This window comes from Montipora foliosa, chromosome 12 (assembly GCF_036669935.1).
Source record: "Montipora foliosa isolate CH-2021 chromosome 12, ASM3666993v2, whole genome shotgun sequence".
In the NCBI taxonomy this organism is placed as follows: domain Eukaryota; kingdom Metazoa; phylum Cnidaria; class Anthozoa; order Scleractinia; family Acroporidae; genus Montipora; species Montipora foliosa.
Window position 1 is genome coordinate 5,338,204 of NC_090880.1, and position 20,569 is coordinate 5,358,772.

The 20,569-nt window shown below is 42.4% G+C and overlaps 1 protein-coding gene and 1 pseudogene across 1 annotated transcript; one reads left to right on the forward strand and one right to left on the reverse strand.

Annotated features, from left to right (window-relative positions):
* The first annotated feature begins 3,914 nt into the window (after positions 1-3,914).
* On the forward strand, positions 3,915-20,566 carry LOC137980505 (adipocyte plasma membrane-associated protein-like). Its single transcript, XM_068827960.1, has 7 exons — positions 3,915-4,328; positions 7,054-7,155; positions 7,564-7,682; positions 10,948-11,040; positions 15,706-16,132; positions 18,740-18,920; positions 19,766-20,566. Coding segments are annotated over exons 1-7 (1,137 nt in total). The 5' UTR covers positions 3,915-4,326; the 3' UTR covers positions 19,979-20,566.
* On the reverse strand, positions 12,701-14,441 carry LOC137979809 (uncharacterized; annotated as a pseudogene).
* Positions 20,567-20,569: the final 3 nt, after the last annotated feature.

Below are 20,569 nucleotides of genomic sequence, written 5' to 3' on the forward strand. Positions count from 1 at the left end.
AGAGCCATATAATAATAAGGAGTTATAGACTAGTACCGCGGTAGATTGGGAGATAAGGGGCCTGATACGTCTGAGGGCATCTATAGCCGAAGTTACCTTCTCACACAATTCGTTAACATGATTAGACCAGGAAAGCCGATTGTCAATATTGAGACCTAATGATTTTGCGTGATCAACTTTGCTGATAACTTCTAGTTTAATGTTCATTTCGTTATGGCTTTCCGCAAGAAGCTTCCGGCGAGAGCCAATAACCATAAACTCGGTTTTCGCGACATTAAGACTAAGCTTATTGGCTTTTAGCCAACAGTGAAGGTTCAATAGTTCTAAGTTAGTGTTTTGGTCAAGGTCAGCTAGAGAAGAGCAGGAAATGGTAATATTTGTGTCACCTGCAAACATTTTAGAGCATGCTGTATCAAGGCAGTTTGGAAGATCGTTTATACAGATTAAGAAGAACAAAGGACCGAGAATACTACCCTGTGGGACTCGATCCGCATCTTAGTTCGCTTGCACTGAACAATACGCCATTTACATAACATTTCTGGCTCCTGTTACCTAGGTAGGAGGCAAAGAATCGTAGGGAACCCAGATGAAGTCCATAGTTCGCAAGTTTACGTAACAATATTGCATGGTCGATGGTGTCAAAAGCCTTTTTAAGCTCGATATATACCACACCATTTAAAAGGCCGTTATCTATATTAATAGACCAGTTCTTAGTTGTTTCAAGTAGCACTGTCATGGTGCTATGGAGCGATCGAAAGCCAGATTGATAAGTATTCAAGAGTTTGTTTTAATCTAGGTAATCGTAGAGTTGTTGATAAATAATTTTCTCGAAAAGCTTTGAGACAATTGGCAATACAGAAATTGGTCTATGGTTATTTAGGTCAGATTTTATTCCTTTTTTAAGAATAGGAATCACCTTACCTTAGGAACTCCGTCCAATCCCATGGCTTTTTTTTTCGTCAAGCTGACTCAAGAGCCGTTAAGGAAAAGGCTGTCTCATAACTTTCAGGATCGGTATTAGAAGGTGATAATTTACTGGCTAGATGTAGTCCAATAGATGTGAAAAAGTTATTAAAAGCTTCTGCAATTTCAGGTGCAGAATTTATAGTTTCGTTATCAGTTTTAATTTCAGTGATATTACGGTTTGTGCAAGATTTACGTGAGCTCAGTTCGTTAATTAGCTTCCAAATTTTGGAAGAATTCTTTTTATTAAACTCTAAGTTGTGCAAAAAATACTGACGTTTGGCTGATTTGATAGCATTGTTAGTTTCATTCCGCGCTTGCTTGTATTGTTCCCAAATGGCCGCATTGTTTTCAATAATAGTTTTCTTTTTTAAGTAATTTCGTTTGTAAATTTTACCCTTCAAGACGTCGTATGTAATCCACGGGGAATGCTTTTTTGGGGCATGTTTATCGATAATTTCCATGAACAGGGTTTTCCGTGCATCCCACATTGCAGTTGGATTTGGCTCTAAGGAAATTAAATCCCATGACAGTTGAACAAGATCGTTTAAAAATTTGTCGCTGTTGACACTCTTGTAATCACGAGATTCGATAGTACAGCGCGTGCCAACACGTTCATAACGTATCTTTATGGTCATAAAGACCAGTGAGTGATCGCTAATCCCAAGATGAACGACACCGGAGTTAACAATTTTTTCGGAAGAATTGGTTATGCAAAGGTCAGGTCATGTGCGCGATGTTGACGTAATCCTGGTTGGTTCAGAAATCATTTGGCTCAATCCATAAATGCCATTGGTCTCAGACAAGACATTGGGATCATCAGCATCCTCTAGAGCGTCACAGCGCAAGACAGGAGTATCCGGCGGCGTAACAGAAGGAACTTCCGGATCCGCAGAGAGGGAAGCACTCATAGAAGCAGCATCACTATCATCATTATCATCCACAGCAGCATCACCATTATCATCATCACCATTATCATCATCATTATCATCATCAGTATCAGAAAGCGTCTCTCCAACACGAGCATTCTCTGCAACAGAAGGAGCAATAGTGTCACGGTAGGAGTACGGGCGCCGGAACCAGGAGAAGGACAGTCAATGGCCACGTGATCATGTTCCTCACAAATACAACACTTCATCGGATCAGGGCAGGATCTGGAGACATGACCGATGGAATCACAGTTGAAGCAGACCGGGTTTTGGCAATCTTTGGCCAGATGATCAAGGCCATTACATCGGCGGCAGGTCTTTGGCTGGTTGTCATACTGGACAAGGAGGAGGAACTTCCCGAAATGGAGATAACAAGGGATATGGGAAGTTATATCCATACGGTAATGGTGCATGCCATTGAAGACATTGGGAAAACCCTGAACCCTTCCACGGCAGGAAGAGTAGATACGGCCATACTTCTTCAGACGATGGTCCAGAGCTGTGTCCGGTAACTCGTACGGGGCGTCATACACAGTCACAAAAACAAGCTTAGCTCGAGCGGGATGAGGAACGGTGGTACGATTAGCCACAACGAAGGAGAACTTACTCACAAAAAGGTCGCGAAAATCAGAGTTGGAGAAGGAGATGTGAACTGTACCATTGGGTGCCCGCTGGAGACAAAGAACCGCCGAGGGTGGGATGCCATCACAGATTAAACTATCAAAGATCTGCTTTGAGGTAACAGTTGTATCCTCTAAGGTAAAAAAGGCAGTGCAAGGTCGATCCGGAGTGACATTGTGCGGGTGGAAGTGATCTTTCTCAAAGCGAGAGAGAAAAGATCGCGTGACAAATGGACGAGCAGCAGTGGATCCGCCATTAAGGCTAGGACGGTCCCGGGTAACAGCCGCTGCGTAAGTAACATTCATCGGTGAACTTCCAAGGTACGATGGACTACTATCAAAAGCAAAGGGGTGAGACAAGACCACACCAGGATCGCAGGAAGAAGCAGATGGTAAGGCAGAAGAGGGATTCACTTCCATATGGGTGTCCTCATTCGTCGAGAGACCAGCTTCTTCGGAGAGCGACAACGACACTGAAACTGGACTATATAAATCTTCAGAAGCATCAGCCCAAGAACGCGGGACATCAGGATTACCAAGATCAGACATGACGTAATGGAACGTGCAGAACCACGACGGAAAAGGCCGCAACGACCCCCCTCAGGCACCGAAATGGACAGGAGAAAAACGACTCACAAACCAATAGAGCTCCGCCCTGGGATAGCCCAACTATAATCTTATAAAAGGCCTTTTGGGCCTCATCAGTGCAGTGCTAATGTTTTAGGTGGAGGTTAAGGTTATAAACCAACCCCAAATGTCCCACACATGTGGTACATCTAAGCCATGCCAGAGTGCTCAAACTAGCGAGCTAGTGAGCATGCGCAATTGCTAGCGGCAATGACTCATCCCAGTAGAGTGCTCAATTTGGACATGAGAGCAAAAGCTTTGTAATGCCAAAGAGCTATATAGAGCTATATAGAAAAGCTTTGTCGTCATGGTGCAGTGGTTAGCACACCCGACTAGTAACCAGGGGGACGCGGGTTCGATTCCCACTCACGGCACGTAAGTTTTTCATTTAAAAGGATCAGTCTGCAGTAGTTCACTGCTATAGCCTAGTGACCGCATCGCTGGATTTCCAGCCTTCTTCATACATAAAGTATAATTAATTAGCTGGTAGCCTGTGAATCACCTTTGGATGATCCGATGTATGTCCTATATATATATATCCTACAAAAACATTAAATAAGAAATGAATGAATAAATAACTATTATTATTATTATTATTATTATTATTATTATTATTATTATTATTATTATTATCATTATTATTATTATTATTTATTTATTTATTTATTATTATGTTTTTTTTTTACTTTTTTTAACAGAGCATTTATTTTCCTTCACTATGATCCTTTCTCTTCACTTGCCTTTGCGCGTGGCATTGGTAACGTGGCAGACAGGAGAAGACTGGGGCGAATCAGGGTAGGGCGAGAATTGGGTGACAGGTAATCGTAGGAGAAAATATATACCAACATGGACGATAATGTACTTTCATTTGCCGTTTGCTCCATTACTGAATGGGAATTGTTACAACCGACACCGAATTTTTAGCGACACTTTGATTGCAATCGCGACAATTGTGTCAAAATGCTTGATATTCAATGTTCAAATAGTGTTGCGTGACAGACAAGAAAACAGGGCTCTGCGTCCTTTTCCACAACAGACAGCTCTTTGTTGTTCTTTAAAAAAAGTCCGATCAAATCAGAAGGCTACATTTGTAATAGCCACGCAGTGGGGAAGGATTGCCCAGTTTTTGGTTTGGTGAACTTTGACTTGCAGTTGCAGGAGAAACTTTCTTCGATCCCTCTGGGAACATGTAAGTCTTAATGATTCATTCCTTCATCGTGTTGTGTACCAATATGTTTGTGTTTTTGATCAACTGTAGAATTGAGGGCCATACAGGGACAGACGTGAAAGCTTTTATAGCAAAAGGATAGGCTAAATTGCAGAATACCCCGCAACACTAGCTATTTTGCGTAGCTCTTACAATAGACCAATTCGGCTAACTCAATGTTGTACCCAATTCAAATCTGTCGGGGTTAAGATACTTTGTGTGTTGAATTTGCATGACAATGAAGCATTCACATTTAAATGATATGGAAATACTTGGAACAAAACGCTTTATTCCCAAAAGATTTGAATTGGGTACAACATTGAGTTAGCCGAATTGGTCCATTGGCTACGCAGAAATGCGTTCGATATATTCACACATGGCTACGAGGTTTTATGGTTAAATTTTAATATTATTTGCTTTCTAAAGCAATCTCCCTTGAGACTTGTGAGACAAAGAAAACAGAACTGAGCCGTGAAATTTGACCACAAGTGTCGCAGCCATTCCTGAATAGGCCATCCCCTTTTTTTTTTTCGTTTAGCGTGGAATGCTTTTCCTAATATTGGGTCGGTCGCTTGGATTGAAAAAAAAAAAAACCTAAAAAAACAATTCATAAGCAGTCTCGGAATCGGAGGCCTGGTACCCCAGCATCATAGCTGTGAAGCCAGGAAAACAACAAGACGTGAACCCAAAATCAAGCAGAAAAAATGGATGTTGTTTCAAAATTAAGACAGCGTGCATACCTGCCAACCCCCAGAGTACGAAAATCTGGCGACGCGTCTAGATAATTTTCGTCCGAAGATTGCCGAAGGTTTCCGAAGATCGCCGAAGATTTCCGATGACTTCCGACGATTGCCAAAGGTTTCCCGACGACTTCCGAAGATAACCAAGGGTGTAGAAGGATTTTTGACGACTTCAAAACCGGACTCACCAACTGTTTTTGCCGGAAAAAAATTGAATTTCTATTTAATCGGTTTTTAAGCAATTATACTCACTATTGTCAGTTGGGCGTGGGAAACTTGTCTGAATGCGTGAGATCTATCAAAGCCGAGTTCGAGTAATAATGAGTTTGAGTGAGTTTGCAGCCTGAATAGATCTTATCATGATGGTTTTGGAAGCCATCTTATCAATAATGAGAAGGCAAATACGTCTGAAATTAACAGTGCTTGTGTGGAAAAGTGATTTAAAATAGTTTTTACAAACTGCTCTTCTGAAAAATTCATGAATTGGAAAATTTAGGCACTAGAAAATCAGAAAAGTTTCCAGTTCATGAATTTTTCAGAAGTAAAGTTTTATGGAAACTATTTGGCATGGTGACTTGCAGCTCTAACCCGCTCAAATTTCAAAAGAACACCCATAAAAGTAGCTTACCTTGTGTGTTTGCAAATGGCTGGATGCCAGCTAGAGGAGTAATCTTCTCCACTTTCTGCTAAGCAAGGTTTTTCACTCCCTCAAAACCCGAGGGAAGGGCGCCTAAGAATTCCTTTTGAAGTGAATCAAAATCCATGTTAGCCATCTTCGCTTCGACAGATCAGATGTAAACAGTGTGCAAAAACCGCGCCAGTTTTGTACTCTGTATCGTGCAATATGACTGGTTTATTTCTGACTAGTTACGATACTCGTTAAATATATATAAATTTGATTGCTCCCCCTGATTTACGTTTTCCAATCAAATAAAAGCAGTAAATACATGTAAGAGCACTAAATCCACTTCTTGCTTTATTTTCTTTTTTCAAATCATGAAAATAACGAAATTAGTGAAAAAAAAAATTGGAAAAAAGCCAAGGTAGGTAGTTCCCAGGAGATTTGGTGGCTTAACCGGGAGACCGGGAAATTTGATGAAAAACTTGGAGACTCCTGGGAAAACCGGGAGAGTTGGCAGGTACATGTACGAGCGTGGGAAAAAGGATCAACCACCGAAACCCCTATGCGACATAAAGATTGTTTAAGAACATTGTTACCTTTTTTTTTTTAATACCAAAAATTTGGGTCGGTCAGACGATGCTAAATGGAGAAAAAAAAGGGGATGGCCATATCGATATAAAGAACATCGTCTCGGCCTATTGCTCTCTTATCTACAGTTACTAGGCCTAGGCACTGATTTCAAACTGGTTAGCTTTCTTATTGTAGTGCTTATCAACAGTTATTACAGCTCAAGTAACTTCGCTGAATCATGAATAAATTACAACAGAGTAGCTGCGTAGACGCGTCGCCACCTTCCAGAAAACTTGAATGAATTATGAATAAAAGACAACTTGAGTAGCCAGGTAGACGCGTAGCCACCCTCCAGAGAATTTGAGTGAATTATGAATAAATTACCACTCGAGCAGCTGCGTAAACCTGTAGCCACCCTTCAGAGAATTTGAGTGAATCATGAATAAATTACAACTCGAGTAGCTGCATAGACGCGTAGCCACCTTCCAGAGAACTTGAGTGAGTTATGAATAAATGAGAAGCCTAGTAGCCACGTAGACGTGTTGCCGGCTGCATAGTTTAGCTAGAAATGCGGGGTATTCTGCAATTGCTCCAAAGGATATTTTATGGCAAGATATCCCTGGGATCAATACCTCTCTGGTAGTAAGGAGATCTCCCAAAAAAAGTTATTTTTATATTCATGAAAGCTTGATAGTTAATTAATAATTCATGCAAATTAAAGTTATAGTATCAACAACTTAATTTGGACTGCAATTTTTGTTCTTTTTTTATTCAGGGGTGTATCAGAAATGTGCATTACCTTGCTTTTTCTCGTTTTGAGCTTTCTTGATGTTCTGCTCTTTTTTCTACCATCACCAATTGATCCTAAACCTTTTAGGTAAGTTGATGGAGCCAGTGCCTATAAAGTAACAAAAATACATTAACTGTCACTTGTTTGTTTGTGAATACATGAGAGTTGGCTATATTTGTCATTCTGTTTGGTATCTTAAGGAATTAATTACCAATACAACGTAACACTGATGTGCTTGCAATTGGTAGATGCTACCAAGAAGGGTTGTTTGTGAAGCCCAATTTAAAGCACTGGCTGTACAGGGACTTCTTTTGTGAGAACCACTGCAACATTCCACCACTCTCTGGTGCCTTGTCTGGTGTCTGGTGCCTTGTCATTGAGTGGGTCTGCCAAAGTCCCTTTTTGTGTAATATTGTGTAATACCTTCAGTAAGAGCATGGTAGTATTGAATTTCCATTTTACTCTCTACTTGACTTTCATTTTCATAAAATGTAGTTTCCAACAGATGCCAAAGTTTGAAGGGGCACTAGAAATCAACAACAACTTAACAAAAACAAAGAGGTTGTTTGAAGAACAGCTGGTGGGCCCAGAATCCTTTGCAGTTGACAGCACAGGTAACTAATAATATTATTTTTTTGCAAATAAAACCTCTAGCCGATGAAGTAAGACATAATGAACGGCTTATTCCAAAGACCTTTCAAAATAGAGATCATGTTTTAGTTTAGTGTCAGGGAGATTAAAGTTTTAGTTTCCAACCTTAATATGTCATCTGTGGTTCCAAAAGAAGAGTGCAGTAGCATTCTTGTTATTTTTACTTTTTACATTATATATATTATTTATGTATTGTAAGGGTTTATGATTATGATTATGATTATTAATTAGAAGAGATTTTGTATATAACTTACCTAACTATAAAACATTGCAGTAAAATATAAAAAAAAACACGGTAAAAAAACTGTAAAATATCCGTGGTGGTATTGACACCTCTAGTTTAAGCAGTCAATTCTCAATTTATAAGAAATGCCAAACTAAGTTTGATTGTCTTCTGTATGAAATGTTTTTCATTAAGGAAATGTTTTTCATTAAGGAACTGACCCAAATCAAATGTGGGGGACACAAAGACATTATGGAGTGCCTAGTTAGGTAGATGACATGGTGGACAGGATGGGTAGTGTGGAGAAGCATGATGAAGTGAACATCAGCTGTGGAGGATGTGGAAAATACAATTCAGAAGAAAGCAAATTGGAAGACTCAGAGCGGGAATGGTGAAAGGGGGTTTTGGTTTAAAGGGTTTAAGTTTGGACAGTGGTGAGGTGCCAGACATGATGGGAAAGGGAAGGATGGTGTTGCAGAAGGATCTTGCCATGGAAAAAGTGGCTAGCAATTACTGACCAATAACTATTGCATGTTTGCCATTGATAAGGAAGCTACTCACTAGGATCTTGACAGAGAGGTTGTATGGACATTTGCAGGGTAATAGGTTGTTTCCTAGATGAGCAAAACTAAAAGGGATGTAGGAAGAGGTAGTGTGGTTTAAAGGATCAGGTGTTTGGTGATGGGGTGGATAGGCCTTTGTTGGAAACAGTGAAGGTGGCTGACAACATGAAGGTACATGTAGTGTGGTAGTATGAGCAACTACTGCTAAAACTGTGTTGATGTCAAATGGGGAAGTCTTGGTTGAAGTGGTTATCAAACATGGAATATTCCAAGGGGGACTCCTTGTCTCTCTTGCAGGTTAAATTTGATTTCAGGTCAAAATGATTTTAACCTACAGGTTAATATAGGTTGATTTTTAATTTATTTGTCTCTATTTATGATAATGAATACCAGACACAAAGAAATTACAAATCAACCTAGCTAGGTTAAAATCATTTTGACCTGAAATCAAAGTATGGCTGGCATAGTGTTGAGAGCACTCACCTCCCACCAATGTGTTGCCTTAGGTGGGTGAGAGGGTGAGCTATAGACAAGGGTTGTACCATCTTCAAGTAAGACATGCCTTTTAGTGGGTCACACTGCTATGTCATTAGCTTCCATAAATGGGGTGCCAGGCAGGACATCTATGTCTACATTCTCCACAACTAGACCTTCAAAGGCAAAATTGTGTCTTCCCCATGTGATTGAGAGGGGGGTCTCTCCAACTAACTACTTTGAGGGGTGAGGAGCCATCTGCTTGGTGGGCGGCTTGGGAGGTACGCTCTATGTGGACATGGAGCTCTCTGACGAGGGAGAGATGGATCATATTCCCTGTGACTCCACTGTCTATTGTTACATGGGCTGGGGTGTGGCCATGAAACATATCCATGTACAGATGAGACTGGCGCGTTTGAACGCAAAACATGGCAGATGCGGTCTTGGAGGGTACATCTTCTACTTCTTCTGGTGAGATGTGGGGATACCCGATGGGTGTGTCTTCACACTCATCTTCCAAAATGCCGACAATCTGTCTAGCCTTGGCCATGTAGCGACGATCTTGGTCAGGGAGATAGTATTTGAGGAGGGCAAAACTTTTGAGGTCAAAATTGCATGGTGGGAATTTAATTAGGGCAATAAATGCATGGACTATAGGTGTGGCGAGGCACACAGTGATTTTGGATTGGAGTGATCAGGAACTGGCTGAGGGCAATGGATGTGAAGAAGAACAAGAGGATGACGATGTTTGGGGAGTTCCACAAGAATGGGAGTGTAGCTGGTTGTACATGAAGAGGGAGGATGGTGGGAGAGGATTGGTGAGTGTGCATGATTCTGTGAAAGAGAAGGAACTTGGCCTTGTTTGTCAAGGCGAGTGACAAGTGGATGTTGAAGGTTGTTGGATGTTGCAGGTGGGATAAACAAAGCATGAGTACAAGAGGCTACTGGAGAAGGCAGAGAAGGAGACATTTCGACAGAAGCAGTTGCATGGGAAGTTTATGAAGGATGTCAGTGAAGTGGCTGATGAGAGGTCGTGGTGGTGGATTAGAGCTGGGTATTTGGGGAAGTGCATGGAGAGGTATGTTACCGAAATAAGAATATTTATAATTTGATAATAAAAAATTAATATATAAAAGTGTTTGAAAAAATAGATGGAGAGGTATGTTTTTGCTGCTCAGGAGCAGGCTTTGAAACAAGGATTGACAGTGTGCAGTGTGTGGCAAGAAGGTGGAGTCGGTTGGGCATGTGGCAATTAGTGGTTGTACTGGTTTGGTGGAGAGGGAGTATCGGAGGAGGCACGATCAGATGGGTTTGAGGGTGTACTGCAAGCTTTGTCATGAGTATGGTGTAAAGTGTGCTGATGTGTGGCATAACGAGGTTTAGGATCAGGTGAGGCTGTCAGAGGATGGGAATAGGGAGATCTGGTGAAATAGGAGCATTGAGACAAACTCAGAAGGTGGAACATTACTATCACAGTGGTGGATTGAGCAGCTCAGGAGTGGACGGTTGTCAATTTCTTGGTGCCTTGAGATAAGAACTTGGTGACTAAAGAGGATGAGAAAATCACCAACTACTCTCCTGTTGCAAGGGAAATCAGGAAGATGCATTGGGTGTTGACGAAAATTGTGCTCTTGGTGGTTGTTTGTTTGGGTGTCTTTGTCTGGTTGGTTCAAGGGTTTTAATTGTGAAAGACCACTTGGGATTGCGGGTGTGTTGGGAGGAACGCAGGGCTCTGCAGTCATTGGGACCACCCTAATCCTCCAGAGGACTCTTAGTCTCTATACCCCAAGCCCGGGGCCAAGGCTAGGCAGTGTTTATTCCCGCCGAATAGGCCATTTTCAAAAATACCATCATTCAGCTTGATAGGCCTATTGAATACAATCTCCTTGCAGGTTGTTCTTTTCACAGAAAGTCATGAATTATTATTATAATTCTTCATAATAATTATAATTATATTTTAATTTCTAGGCATACTTTATTCTGGCTTAGCAGATGGCAGAATTGTCAAACTAGAAGACAACAAAGTCATAGATGTTGTTCAAACTGGCAAGCCACCTTGTGGTGAGTGTGAGCAATAATAAAATCTGACACCTATCCTATTTGACTAGAAAGGCTTTGTATTATAGAAATGCAATGAGATGATTTTTTTCTCATAGTGCAAGCGAGAGTTATCTTTCTATCTCACCCATGATTCACTGCATGTCTTAGGAAATACTAACTCTGTACACTTTGTGTTTGCCTTTTGAAAAAAGGTCTGTTTCATGTATTTGTGAGATCAAAGGCAGTATAGAATTAAATAGATAATAATATTGTACTATTAGTTTTTCCAGAATTAAGTGGGATGCCTTGTGTTTAATCCACAAAAAAATGAGAATATTATTCACTAGTTTTCTGTGGTCCACATATATTGAAAAACTGCCCTCTTTCTTGACTACAGGCCTTGGGCTGAATTTGAGGTCTCTGGCACAAATTTTCCCATGAATACACACCTCCAGAAGGTAAATAACAGACATTGCTGAATTGTTCAATTAGCTTCAAAGTGCTGGTTTTGGCTGACTATCAAGTCATATGACAATCACACCATTGCCTTCTTTAAGACAGTGGAGTTGATAACTGAAGGTGATTTAGTCAATGTGATGGAGTCCAGCATTTAAGCCTTCACATTTAATTGACAGTTGGTCATAACCTTGGTCAATGTTTATATAAAGTCATAGTTCAGTGCAAAAATGAAGTGCTAAATAACAATGCAAAGTCCAACCCTTAAATGTTGTTTGTCCATGGATACGATGAGGACCATCTACATGTACACATCCTATGGAGGGGTGAAGGTGAAGATAATGATGAATGATAAGGGTGATGATGATGCCAATTTTGGAGGACGGCATTGGGCATGTGGAGCGGATGCGATGTGATGAGAAATTCGTTTTCTGTGCGGCCGCAAATGGCTGGTAAGGCCAATCGGCACCCAGAACAGTCTTGGGCAGTGGGGGCAAGGGATGATGGAGACAGTGGCTGGTGTGGTGGTGCCTTTCCTGACTTGTCTGCGCTGCTCAGCTGCTGTGGTCATGTTCGCTTCGCAGGCTTTGGCGCCACGCTTGATGGCTCCATGCCACTTGTCTCTATCTTGAGCCACTTGCTTCCAGTCAGTGTGCTCAATCCCAAAGGCCTTGAGGGAGACCTTCAGGGTGTCTTTGAAGCGCTTCTTCTGTCCTCCTTGGGAGCATTTGCCTTCTAAAAGTTCCGCGAACAAAATTTTCTTTCGTAGTCGGTGGTCTGCCATGCGAGCCACATGCCCAGCCCAGCGGAGCTGGGACTGCATCAGAATGGTGTAGATGCTGGGGAGGTCTGCATGGATGAGGACCTCGGTGTCGGGAATTTTTTCCTGCCACTTGATGCCGAGAATCCTCCTAAGACAGGTGGTGTGGAAGTGGTTCAGCTTCCTTGCATGCCGCTGGTAGACTATCCATGTTTCACAGCGGTAGAGAAGGGTGGTGAGGACTGCAGCTTGGTATACCTTGATCTTGGTTTCGGCTGTGATGCCTCTCCGATTCCAGACCTTTTTGTTGAGTCTGCCAAAAGTGGCACTCGCTTTAGCGAGTCTGGCATTCAGCTCATCGTCTATGATGACGGGTCTCGCGAGGGTACTGCCGAGGTAGGTGAACTTGTCCACCATGTTCATGACTTCAGTCTTCTTAGTGCTGATCGTCAGGCCAAATTGTTTTCAGGCCTCTACGAACTTGTCAACCCTATGCTGCACGTTGGCTTCTGAGGCAGCGTTGAGGGTGCAGTCATCAGCAAGCAAGAAATCATTGATGGTGCTAACCTTTACCTTGGTTTTTGCTTTGAGCCTCCTGAGGTTGAAGAGTGAGGGGTAAGTGCGGTATTTGATACCAATGCCGACCACCGAATCCCTGAAAGCATGAGACAGCATTGTGGAGAACATGAGACTGAAGAGTGTTGTAGCCAGGAGACATCCCTGCTTCACTATGTTTGTGACAGGAAATGCTTTTGATGTTTCCCCATTGTCCTGAACACGCGCCAGCATGCCATCATGAAACTGTCTGACGATGGTGGTGAATTTGTCAGGGTGTCCGTCTTTCGCATGACTCTCCAAAGGCCATCTCTACTGACAGAGTCAAAGGCCTTGGTCAGATCGACAAAGGTGGATTACAGGTCAGCATTCTGTTCTTGACATTTCTCTTGGAGCTGTCTGGCAGCGAACACCATCTCAATAGTTCTTTCCAGAAACCACACTGACTTTCTGGTAGGAGTCCTTGCTCAAGATGGTCATTGAGGCGGTTCAGCAGGACTGTGGCCATGATCTTGCCTGCGATAGGTAACAGGGAGATTCCACGATGGTTGTTGCAAGCTTGGCGGTTTCCTTTCCTTTTGTAGAGGTGTATAATGGACGCGTCCTTGAAGTCTTTCGGCACTGATTCCTTCTCCCACATGATCTGGACGAGAGTCAGAAGCTTGCCTGTCAGGGCCGTACCACCCTCCTCTCTTTGCAGGATCTTGTCCTTTTCTGTGATAAGCATGGTGCAGTCCGCACAGAGTAGCCTGCACTGGTGGGGCCGTAGACTTCCGTAAGGCTGCTGTAGAAGTTCTTCATGTCCTTCCTGTCTGCAAAGCCTTGGATCTCGTCAGCTGTTGCACTCAGCCAGGAGTCTTGCATCTCGCGCAGTTTGAGCTGGACAGTGCTGAGGATGCTCCTCAGTGCGTCTTTCTTGGCTGTTGATGTTGTGTCCTGGATGTGGGCGAGGTGAGCAGCACATTTCTGCTCCAGCATGGGTGTGATGTCGGAGTGGTTTTCGTCTAACCAATCCTTGTGCTTTCTTGTAGGGGGTCCCAGACACTCCATGGCTGTGTTATACACTGTCTCATGGAGAGAGGTCCATGCTGCTTCAATGTCCTGCTTGTCCAGAGGGATGGCATCCAACCATTCTTCCAAGGTATCAACAGACACTTTCTTGGTGAGTCTTTCAGCTTGGTGATGTTAATTCGCTTTGGTGCCTTCTTGCCTTGCGATCTTCTCTTGGGTTGCACGTGGATGTTGAGCTTGGACACAATGAGACGGTGGTCTGTCCAACATTCTACAACACACATGGCCTTGGTGATCCTCACATCCTGCCTGTCCCTCTTCCTGACGATGACATAGTCTATCAGATGCCAATGCTTTGAGCGGGGGTGCATCCAGGATGTCTTGTTCCGGGCAGGGAGGTGGAAAACAGTGTTGGTGATCAGGAGGTCATGCTTGGCGCAGGTCTGGAGGAGCAAGAGGCCGTTGCTGTTGCACTTGCCTGTCCCATGCTTGCCCAGCACACCTTCCCAGGAGCTGCTGTCACATCCCACTCTTGCGTTGAAGTCACCAAGAATGATGAGCTTGTCAGAAGCTGGAACAGCGGAGATGACAGCATCGAGGTCTTCATAGAACCTGTCTTTGGTTGGTCATGGTGGGTGTATAGCTGATGACGATGGTGGCAAACTTCTTTCCATACATGTAGGAGAGGGGGAGTCTCATGGTCGCAAGGTGGTCGTTCACCCCTTTCGGGGCGCGGGCTAGCTTGCTCACGAGAGAGGTTCTGATGGTAAAGCCAACTCCTGCTTCGCGTCTCTCCTCGGGCGCTCATCCACTCCAGAAGAAGAAGTAGCCTGAACTCCTCTCTGTTAGTTCTCCCTCATCTGCCAGCCTGGTCTCACTGAGGGCGGCAATGTCAGTCTTGTATCTGGCGAGTTCATCGGCAATGAGCGCAGTTCCTCTTTGAAGGGATGTCTCAGTCATCCTGATCAAGTAGTGTGCTGACATTCCACGTGCCTGTTTTCAAGGGTATAATCTCACTTTTCTTTGTTTTTTGACCGCATTGAGGGGGTCCCTGTCAACAGCAGTAAGCCAGCAAGGAAAGGTGAGGAGCAGGCAATGTTTAGGGCACCTTTTCAAGCCCCTTTCTCATGCCAGGGAGGTGAGCAGTGCTATCCTGAAGAGGGCTGCTCAGACACTCAGATGGCTGCCGGACTCCACTTCTGCTCCAGTCAGTGAATAACGACCCAATGGCCTGAGTTGCCTGTGCGCAGGTCTGTGGCTACGACTGCCAGTGTGCCCCACACCTGTCGTTTCATCGCTAATCTGTCGCCACAGGACTTTGGGAGGATGAAGATGAATGAATGATGCGAGATGAAAGATGAGAGATGATTTGTGCTTGACTTTGTTTAAAGTAAGGTAGGTTTGCGCAAAGCCAGCCTCACTCTCTCATTTCGACGAGCCTGACCCAGCAGCAAGACAAGGTCAAGACGGCTGGAGACCCACCAGGATGCAGGAGCTGCCAGAAGGTGATGAGTATGCCATCCAGCTGCCTTCGGGGCCCACACACTGATTTTCTGTCAGGGTTTACTCCCTTAGCATTTGACCAACCAAGACCGCCCTGCAAGGCAACAGGAGACTTGTTGGGGGCGGGTCGTCTGTATTCCGAACAGGCGCTAACCACAGGTGCTAACCACCTGCCACATTTCCAGTTCTTGCTTTTCTAAGCCCAAAAATTTAGACAGTTGTGAATATGTGTGCGACACAGGCTACCTTTTGTCTTAATGCTTAATACTTTCTTAATCCATTGACTCCTAGGACTGGGACTTCATATTCTACTCTGTCTAATGCCAGATAATTTTACTCATTAATGGAGGTGGTCAATGGGTTAATCAAAGGTAAAAAAAGTTTGTTTCCTTGCATTACAGGCACTCCAGAACTTGAACCAACCTGTGGTCGTCCTTTAGGGATGCGTTTTGACAGATATGGAATCAATCTCATAGTTGCAGATGCTTATTTTGGTTTACTTGAAGTGAACACAAGAGCCAGAACTGTTAATACACTTGTGCCTCCATCACCAGGTGTAAATGGGAAGCCATTTCGATTTGTTAATGACTTAGACATAGGCCGTGATGGGACCATTTACTTCACGGATTCAAGTACCAAATGGCAGCGACGACAAGTGGCTTATGCAGTGTTTGAACAAGAAGCAAGTGGAAGATTAATGGCATATCATCCAAAAACAGGAGACCTGGAAGTTTTGTTGGAAGGGCTGTACTTTGCTAATGGAGTCCAACTGTCTCCTGAAGGAGACCATCTCCTTGTAGCAGAAACTACATCAGCAAGGATAATTAAGTATGAATACTCACATTTTGTACATAAACTTCAACACTTTTGTTACTATTGTAAACTGTAATATGCTTTTGCATAAGTATCCTTTTACTTTAATATATTAATTGTGAAATAATAAGCAGTTTAAATTAATGGTAAAATACTCTGGCGTTAGACAGAGTAAAGTCTGGCCAGTTTAGGCCGGTTTGGACACCAAAGGGTTAAAGAACATTTCTATATAAAGTCCAAGGACCAAGGTCTTTCGAAAAGACCAATATTTCAAGAAGTCTGTAGCCCCTGTTCTGTCACAAAAACACATCACCACCCTTCTTTTACTAGTATTCCAGAGATGTCAACTCCTGGAGATCTGGGGTTAATCTTCCCCCCCCCCCCCCCCCCCCTTCCCCATCTAACCTCAACAAAAAAATTGACCAGGTTCCCACAAAATGTCAAATTGCAAGGCACACCTGGAAAAGTGGGCAGAGAGGAATGATTTTCATCTTTTGAACCATATGATTTCTAATCTGCCTAAATTCCCGGGGGTGGTAGCATAACAGCTCCTTCTGTATGGAAGACAAATCTTACCCGCCATAGGATTAAAATCCTGTATAAAATTAATGCACTCACAAGTTGGCACAGCCAGAAACTTGTGGATTCTGGGGAAATTAAAATTATGATAGCTTACAGCAGAGAAAAGGTGCAAAGTCACTTTATGCGGGTCAGATTTGGTGACCCATATGGGAGACCGGGAGATTTTTTCAGTCCTGGAACACTCCTGGATAATCCGAGTTGACATAGAAGGTATTAATTTAAACATGTTCAAAACTTGTTAGATTTCAGATTCAAAATTCTGAAGCTAGCTGCTGTTCTGTTTCATATCTAACCTACATGGTTTTCTTGTTAACTTTTTTTTGTTACCTGTGCACACAACATGGGTAGCTCCGCCTATTAAAAATATTCAAATTATAACATAGCCTGCTATTTAACAATTATTTCATGAGCCCACGTTGGATATGAGGTGGTAAATAGCCAAAAAAGGCGCCAAGTTGGCGATTACCAATCTCGTATCCAACAAGGGGGAATGGAATAATTGTTTTATTAAATTCTCAACCTTCAGTTTTGCTAAATTTTATTTAAGTTTAAGAAACGATTGGAAAGTGATTTTATGCAGAGGCACATTTGCTGCATTCATTTCCATAATTATAAGGTCAAACCCAGGTATAATGGTAAGAGGCGAGGTGGCCTCATGGTTAGTGCGCTCGACTCCGGATCGAGTGGTCCGGGTCGGGACCTGGCCGGGAACATTCCGTTCTTCAGCAGGACACTTTACTCTCACGGTGCCTCTCTCCACCCAGGTGTATAAATGGGTACCGGCATAATGCTGGGGGTAACTGTGCGATGGACTTGCATCCCATCCATGGGGGAGTATAACTACTCCTAGTCACTTCATGCTACGGAAACCGGAGGTAAGCGCCGGCCTGATGGGCCTTCTGGTTCATAAGCAGTGACTTTACCAGGTATAATGGCTGGTAAACAAGATCCAGTGAACCAATGAGAAAGCTGGAACTGCATTATTGAGAATTTAATAATTTCTCTTATGTATTTCTAATCACCTCATCTCTGTTATGCGTCATTTCGCTCTTCATGTCATCAGAAAGCTGGTCAGTGATGACGTTAGCGCGTAATTTAATTTCAGCCAATCAGTATTTTGCATCCAAAATTTGGAAGCAACATTCTAAATTCAAAGGTATGTGTGCAGGCTCTCCCTTTCTCACTCCCCCCACAAAGAGAGAGCCTGCTTGCAGGCAGACCCCGTTGAAGTCCTGAATTTTTCAGGCTTCTCTACGCAATTGCAAAAATTGTGCTCATAACTGCGAAGATCATAGCTTCACTTGAGTTCTTAAACCAGTAATATTGTAGTGTAGAGTGTGCACATTTCAGATATCCTACATTGTGTTGTGCATTGTATTGTATTGTATTGATGAGTTAATACATTCACAATGTATCAACTCCAGTGCCAATAATTATTGTCCAACCCATTAGAAATATTGTTTCTAAGGAAAATACCATGCATCATTAAATTTTCTAAAAAGATTCTTGCCTTATGTTGAGGTCATATTAGAGAGCTTTAGATTCTAGGACAAGAACGACTATGAGTATGAGATTTTCTCAATGAACAACAGTGAGCGAGCGCTAACCAGCATCATTTTGGCAGGGAAAACGTGATACCGTCGTCATTTTAGTACGAGGTTTTGCAAGAATGTTGTCGTGTCAAACCAAGTCAACAACACGGTAGCAGTTTGGCAATTTTCTATCGGCAAAAAAGGTTAAGTTACCAGCAATAAAAATAACTGAGGAACCTACACTGCTAACAAAGCGTAAGATTAATCGTCCGGGTTATAAATCTTCTCAGAATTTTTGCTAAAGCCGGGCAGTCAAATCTTGTACTCATTCTCGTCCTCGTCCTAGAATCTAAAGGTCCCTATTCTCTGTTTGCAAAACGACGTGGAAGGCCTCAGAAACAATATTGTTGTTATTATTTTTATGTTTTGCATCAATTTTGAATAATTCATGTGAAGTGTAAAGTGTGGACTGAGCATTTAGGTATTTTTTCCCTTTTTGTTTGTGAAGGTATTACATCAAAGGGGAACATGAAGGCAAATGGGAGGTGTTTGCACAAAACTTACCTGGATTGCCAGATAACATACGATTGAGCAGCCGTGGGGGATATTGGGTGGGATTGGCAATGAGCCGAACAGAAATGATTGACCTGTTGGCAAAGTACCCCAGAGCAAAAAACTTCATACTTAAGGTAACTAAAATAACACGATTTTTTATCCCTTGAACTAGATCTTGAGTAGTGCAAGAGGTTTTCCTTTAACAACCTAAGTGCTAATTAAAATAACTTAGCAAAATGCAAGTTGTCCCTTACTGTCTGAAGAAAAAATGGAGTTTTATTTAGCTTGAGAATTAATTTTGAATATACTTTACTGAGCACCTCTACCCTATTTAGTCACATTTGAGAAACACAGTTTGCTTTATAGCCATCACACGAGTCAAATTTAAGTTGTTGTCAAATGGTGCCCAAATTTCGCACAGTGAACTGCAACATCAGTTCTATTACCCTTTCAAATAACGTTGGCAAGACACACTAGTCTTACATTTGCCCTCCTCAACCTCCTACAACCTCAATTTTGCACAAAACTTGCTTTTGGATGAGTTCAATAGACCTTTTTTCAGTTATTTGCTTAGTTACCTGGCCTTCAAATGAAAGTGAGGCTGGAGTTGATCCTATTATGACACAGACCTCCCTCCTTTTCTTATGTTCACCCATTCACATCTCAAGCACCATAGACAAGCAGAATCATCTGGTGTTAGACAGAGTAAAATCTATTACAATCACATGTAAGTGTCACTCTCAGGGGTCAATGGGGCAATGATGTTGTTTTCTTGCTAATGAGTTGGAATTTACATTAAATTTTAAAAAACAGTTAGGCTTCTATCAAAACAATGTCAACTCTAGCCTCACTTTCATTCATTGGCCAGGTAACTAAGCACACAAACAGGTATATTCTGAAGTTTAGTGATTTTAGGAGAGCAGCAAAGCATATGACCCTACAGTATTAGAACACTGACTCTTTTCTTAAATGTACTCAGGTGTTTTCTTTGCCATGGTTAACAAGTTTTTACATTGGTCAAAGACACAACCTTCTTCTGGAACTGGATGAAAATGGTCAGATTATAAGAAGTTTGCATGATCCAACTGGCAGCGTTGTTCCTGATGTCAGTGAGATACACGATGAAGGTGACGAGTTATGGTTTGGTTCATACAAGTCCAAGTTCATAGGCTGGCTGGATCTTAAGGAGTGATTTCATAACCAGTCAGAACTCTATCACACCTGGATGCCAGACATGCAGGCATTAGATAAAGCTGTAGAAAACTAGTACGTAACTAGCTGTTCGTAAGTTAGTGCACGATTCTGCGAAAAAAGAATGAAGGGAGCAGCAGTGTTGAGTAAAGCAGCATTTAATAAAGGAGGTGTGGTTAATTGGCATTCTAAGGGATTGGGTATGTAATGAATACACTGAAAGTATCGGTACATGTAAACTACCGGTAATAGGGCTATGTCATCCTGAATCCATGCCCCGGGATTCTTGTACTTGTTTGTGTGCCGACATTCCAAGTAGTTATGTGATGTAAACTGTCTATCAACAATCCAGATTATTATTAATTGGTTAAACAGAAAACTGGAAATTTATTCAGATGCTCTCTTTCTTCATAATTATAATCTCAAATTCGCAGGAAGCTAGAAGACAGCAAAGAATGCAATGTGGTGTAAAATGCACTTGCAAAGTTTTTTTTACATTCGTCATTCATTGCTAGCAATAGTGTCAGAGATTTGAAGGGAAAAGCCTGAAACATCCTGATTGGAACATTAAAGGAACATTATTTACGTGTCT

What these genes read in the sequence shown, in the direction of transcription:
- LOC137980505 (XM_068827960.1), top strand. An exon ending in CTTTGCAGTTGACAGCACAG is followed by an intron (nt 7,683 to 10,947) that starts GTAACTAATAAT and finishes TTTAATTTCTAG; the next exon opens with GCATACTTTATTCTGGCTTA. An exon ending in ACATCAGCAAGGATAATTAA is followed by an intron (nt 16,133 to 18,739) that starts GTATGAATACTC and finishes TTGTTTGTGAAG; the next exon opens with GTATTACATCAAAGGGGAAC.